At 50.7% G+C, this 4,741-nt stretch overlaps 1 protein-coding gene across 2 annotated transcripts; it reads left to right on the forward strand.

Annotated features, from left to right (window-relative positions):
• The first annotated feature begins 966 nt into the window (after positions 1-966).
• LOC116969407 (lithostathine-1-alpha-like) lies at positions 967-4,533 on the forward strand. 2 transcript variants are annotated; one of them, XM_033016285.1, is made up of 3 exons: positions 967-1,070; positions 3,024-3,386; positions 4,441-4,533. In XM_033016285.1, exons 1-3 carry the CDS (start codon positions 1,043-1,045, stop codon positions 4,443-4,445), a joined length of 396 nt encoding a protein of 131 aa, XP_032872176.1. In that variant the 5' UTR covers positions 967-1,042; the 3' UTR covers positions 4,446-4,533. The 2 variants fall into 2 exon arrangements, with proteins under 2 accessions (XP_032872176.1, XP_032872175.1); XM_033016284.1 differs by lacking the exon at positions 4,441-4,533 and having other exon boundaries at positions 3,024-3,397.
• Positions 4,534-4,741: the final 208 nt, after the last annotated feature.

The raw sequence follows: 4,741 nt of genomic DNA on the forward strand, positions 1-4,741 counted from the left end.
TTGGTAAACCAGCATCTGCAGTTCCTGGTTTCTACACATCAGATAGTCCTTGTTACCCCGCCGCTCAGAGTGAAACTTCAGAAAGACGTTTTCATCCTTTTCCAGATATTCCTAGAAAATAGTCTGAATTGAAATATCGATTGAAAGATACGGTGTGGATAAAGGCCCTTCGGCCCACCGGGTCCGTGCCGACCAGCGATCGCCCGTACACTAGTTCTATCCTACACACTACTAGAGGCTATTGTACAGAAGCCAATTTAACCTACAAACCACGAATGTCCTTGGAATGTGAGGGGAAACCGGAGCACCCGGAGGAAACCCACGCGGTCACAGGGAGAACGTGCAAACTCCGCGCAGACAGCGCCTGAGGACAGGATCGAACCCGGGTCTCTGGCGCTGTGAGGCAGGAACACTACCACTGTGCCACCGTGCTGCAAAATGATACCAGATACTTGGCTGGCCTCCCCCCCCCCCCCCCCCCAACGCATTAAATAGATCCACGGGTAACTCCTTTTTATCGACTGAGAGTTAGATCACAGAAACAGGCCCTTCGGCCCACCGATTCCATGCCGGCCATCGATCACCCGTTCGCGCTGGCTATTCCAATTTTCGTATCGTCTCTCTACAAATTCATGGAGGCCAAGTAACCTACGAACCCGCACGTCATTGGGAGTGCGGGAGAAGACCGGAGCACCCGGAAAAATCCCACACGGTCACGGGGAGAAGGTGCCAACTCCACACGCTCCGAGCCGCCCTTTCTGACTGAACGATGTTCGACAAATGAAACGTTGAGGCTGGATTTGAAGCTGTCCAGCCAAGATCGTTCTCTCACCCAAGCGGTTTTTTTGTCATCAGTAAAGTGAGAGGTTGAATGAATATTAGGAGGGTGTTAAGTGAGACGAGGCCTGTGGTCCAATCACCGCTGTTTTGACTGGAAAATCTCTTTATTCAATCAGATACGAGTCAAGCTCAGAAGCAATCCGCCTTCGCCCCCTTCGATTTCGATTTGCTTTCTTCAGTTGATGAGCAGAGCCAAATATCCATGCTTTCAGCAAGGAACCCCTTTGCAGGTAAGCGTATTGGACCCATAAGAGATAGGAGCAGAATTAGGCCATTCAGCCCATCGAGTCCGCTCCGCGATTCGGTCACGGGTGATCCATTTTTGCCTCTCGACCCCATTCTCCAGACTTTAGCGCAGAAACAGGCCTGTCGGCCCATCTAGCCCGCGCCACCCTCCAAGCGCTGGTGCTATTGTACACACACGAGGGACAATTTACAATTTCACCGAAGCCAATTAACCTACATACATGCCTTCCATCCAGTGGTGCTGTCTGTCCCGCTGAGTTACTCCAGCATTTTGTGACACCTCTTCTGTATAAACCAGCATCTGCAGTTCCTTGCTCCCCAATCTCATGCCTTCTCTCTCCCTCCCCCCCGCCCACCCCCAATCTTTGAGGCCCCTATCCATTTCACTGCAACTTGTCACAAGTGACAATAAAGTATTCATTCATTCATTCATTTAGGGTGGTGAATCTGTGGAACTCATTGCCACAGAAGGCTGTGGAGGCCAAGTCAATGGATATTTTTTAAGGCGGAGATAGATAGATTCTTGATTAGTACGGCTGTCAGTGGTTGTGGGGAGAAGGCAGGAGAATGGTGTTAGGAGGGAGAGATAGATCAGCCACGATTGAAGTAAACTTGATGGGCCGAATGGCCTAATTCTGCACCTATCACTTATGACCTTGTGACCATTCACTCACTCATTCACTCTCACTCACTCACTCACTCACTCACTCACTCACTCACTCACTCACTCACTCACTCACCCACTCACTCACTCACCCACTCACTCACCGACACTCACCCACTCACACACCCACTCACACTCACTCACTCACACACACTCACCCACTCTCACTCACCCAATCACCCAATCACTCACCCACTCACTCACCCAATCACTCACTCACTCACTCATTCACTCACTCATTCACTCACTCACTCATCCACTCACTCACCCACTCACTCACCCACCCACTCACCCACCCACACTCACCCACTCACCCACACACTCACCCATCCACACTCACAAACACACTCACCCACTCATTCACTCACCCACCCACTCACGCTCACTCACTCACGCACCCACCCACTCTCACTCACCCACCCACTCACCCACTCACTCACTCACTCACTCACTCACTCACTCACTCACTCACTCACTCACTCACTCACTCACTCACTCACTCACTCACTCACGCTCACTCACTCACGCACCCACCCACTCTCACTCACCCACCCACTCACCCACTCACTCACCCCCTCACTCACCCCTCACTCACCCACTCACTCACTCACTCACTCACTCACTCACTCACTCACTCACTCACTCACTCACTCACTCACTCACCCACTCACTCACTCTCATTCACTCTCACTCACTCACACTCACTCACCCACTCACTTACTCACCCACCCATCCACTCACTCACTCACCCACTCACACTCACCCACACGCACACACCCACTCACCCTCCCACTCGCTCACTCACTCCTTTCGTTCCCTCACTCACTCACACTCACTCACTCACTCTCAAACTCACTTACACACACTCACTCTCACACTCACTCACTCACTCACTCACTCACTCACTCACTCACTCACTCACTCACTCACTCATTCATACATTCATTCATTCATTTACTTCCTCACTCACTCCATTCATTCATTTACTCACTCACTCACTCACTCACTCACTCACTCACTCACTCACTCACTCACTCACTCACTCACTCACTCACTCACTCATTCATTCATACATACATACGATCAAGAATGACCAGCCGCCCGTGTGTTGAGACCCTTCTTCAGACTTGATGTCAGGGGAGGGGGGCGGTACAGAGATAAAATGTAGTCGGAGACAGTAAGACTGGTCGGAGAACTGGGAAGGGGGAGGGAATGGAGTGAGAGGGAAAGCAAGAAAGCACCTTGTCAAACCTCTTAGTGCCTTCCTCCCAAGGTCCTATGCCTGCTGCGTCTTACACGAAGGACAATGTCTTCATTCGAGCTGAGAAGACCTGGATCGAAGCGCAGAACTTCTGCCGGGTTGAGCACTCGGACCTGGTCAGCATCCAGTCGCTGGAGGAGAACGCGCTTGTCGCCCAGGTTCTCCAGAGCGACATGCCGGCTTGGATTGGCCTCTTCAACCGGCACCAGTCCGAATACAGCTGGATGTGGGCCAACGGCGACGAGTTCATCTACTCCAACTGGGACAACTTCTACCCGATGGACTACGCCACCATGTCCGTCTGTGTCATCATGCTGAACGGCCGCTGGAAGGACGTGCCCTGTGACTTCAAGTTCTCTTTCGTCTGCTACAGGGGTAAGGATTGAGCAGCGGTAGAGTTTCTGCCTCACGACGCCAGAGACCCGGGTTCGCTCCTGACCACGGGCGCCGTCTGCACGGAGATTTGTACGCGTGGGCTTTCTCCGAGATCTTCTGTTTCCTCCCACACTCCAAAGACGTGCAGGTTAATGGGCTTGGTGTAAATGTAAATTGTCCCTGGTGTGTGTAGGATAGTGTTAGCGTGCGGGGATCGCTGGTCGGTGCGGACTCGGTGAGCCGAAGGGCCTGTTACACTACCCTATCTCCACTCTATCTCCACTCTGTACCTACACTAGACTAAACTATGCAAGTATTTCTCCCATTGCATAGTTCTCCCTCAAACGCCACCGTTAAATCTGGTTTATTTGCAACTCCAGATCATAAAAGGTTGGGGAGGAATTTTTTCTCGATCTGAAGAAGGGTCTCGACCCGAAACGTCACCCACTCCTTCTCTCCATAGATGCGGCCCTTGTGGCTAAGGGGATCAGAGGGTATGGAGAGAAGGCAGGTACGGGAAACTGAGTTGGATGATCAGCCATGATCATATTGAATGGCGGTGCAGGCTCGAAGGGCCGAATGGCCTACTCCTGCACCTAATTTCTATGTTTCTATGTTTCTATGCTGTCTGTCCCGCTGAGTTACTCCAGCATTTAGTGTCTTATCTCCATGGGCTTTCTGTTTTTATGCAATGGTTGCATTACCTTACACCATAATTATTGCATTAGGTTGGTCTCATGGTTTACGTTCGCTGGTGAAATTATTGCCGAAGCCATGCCTCCGACCTTAGGGCATCAAAGTGCTGGTGTAACTCAACGGGTCAGTTGCCATCTCTGAATGACTAAGCTACTAATTTATGGGGTGGGGGGGGGGAGAGGGGGAAAGAGGAGATAAAAGTGAAATGTGGAACTTGCAGACTGTAGATTGTATGAATGAGGAGAAAGAAGCATTCCCCTCCGCACAGTCCACGTTAATGTCCAGGGAAGGTTTACAAAAATGATCCAAGGTTTTGTGGAATTTATACATTGAGTGACTGTCCGTTTTATTTTTTTAGGTTAACCGGGCTTTTACTCCAAGAAGAGAAAAAGTATTTGGGACTCTTCAGAATGACTTGAAGTTTACTGACAATGGCCTGAGAAGGAAAATGCTCCCCCTCCACACTCACCAACCCCCCCCCCCCCCCCCCCTCCAACTTCATGTGACTATTCTGCTGCCTCATATATTTGATCCTCCACGCTCTTAAGAATGGAATCACCGCCTCTGCACCCATCACGTTAACTTGTTTTTCCCGAGAGGTTTTTGGAAAGGTACAGATTAATCACAGAGAGTCAGCATGGATTGATTAAGAGATAATT

The sequence above is a fragment of the Amblyraja radiata genome, unplaced genomic scaffold, assembly GCF_010909765.2.
Source record: "Amblyraja radiata isolate CabotCenter1 unplaced genomic scaffold, sAmbRad1.1.pri S36, whole genome shotgun sequence".
NCBI lineage: Eukaryota > Metazoa > Chordata > Chondrichthyes > Rajiformes > Rajidae > Amblyraja > Amblyraja radiata.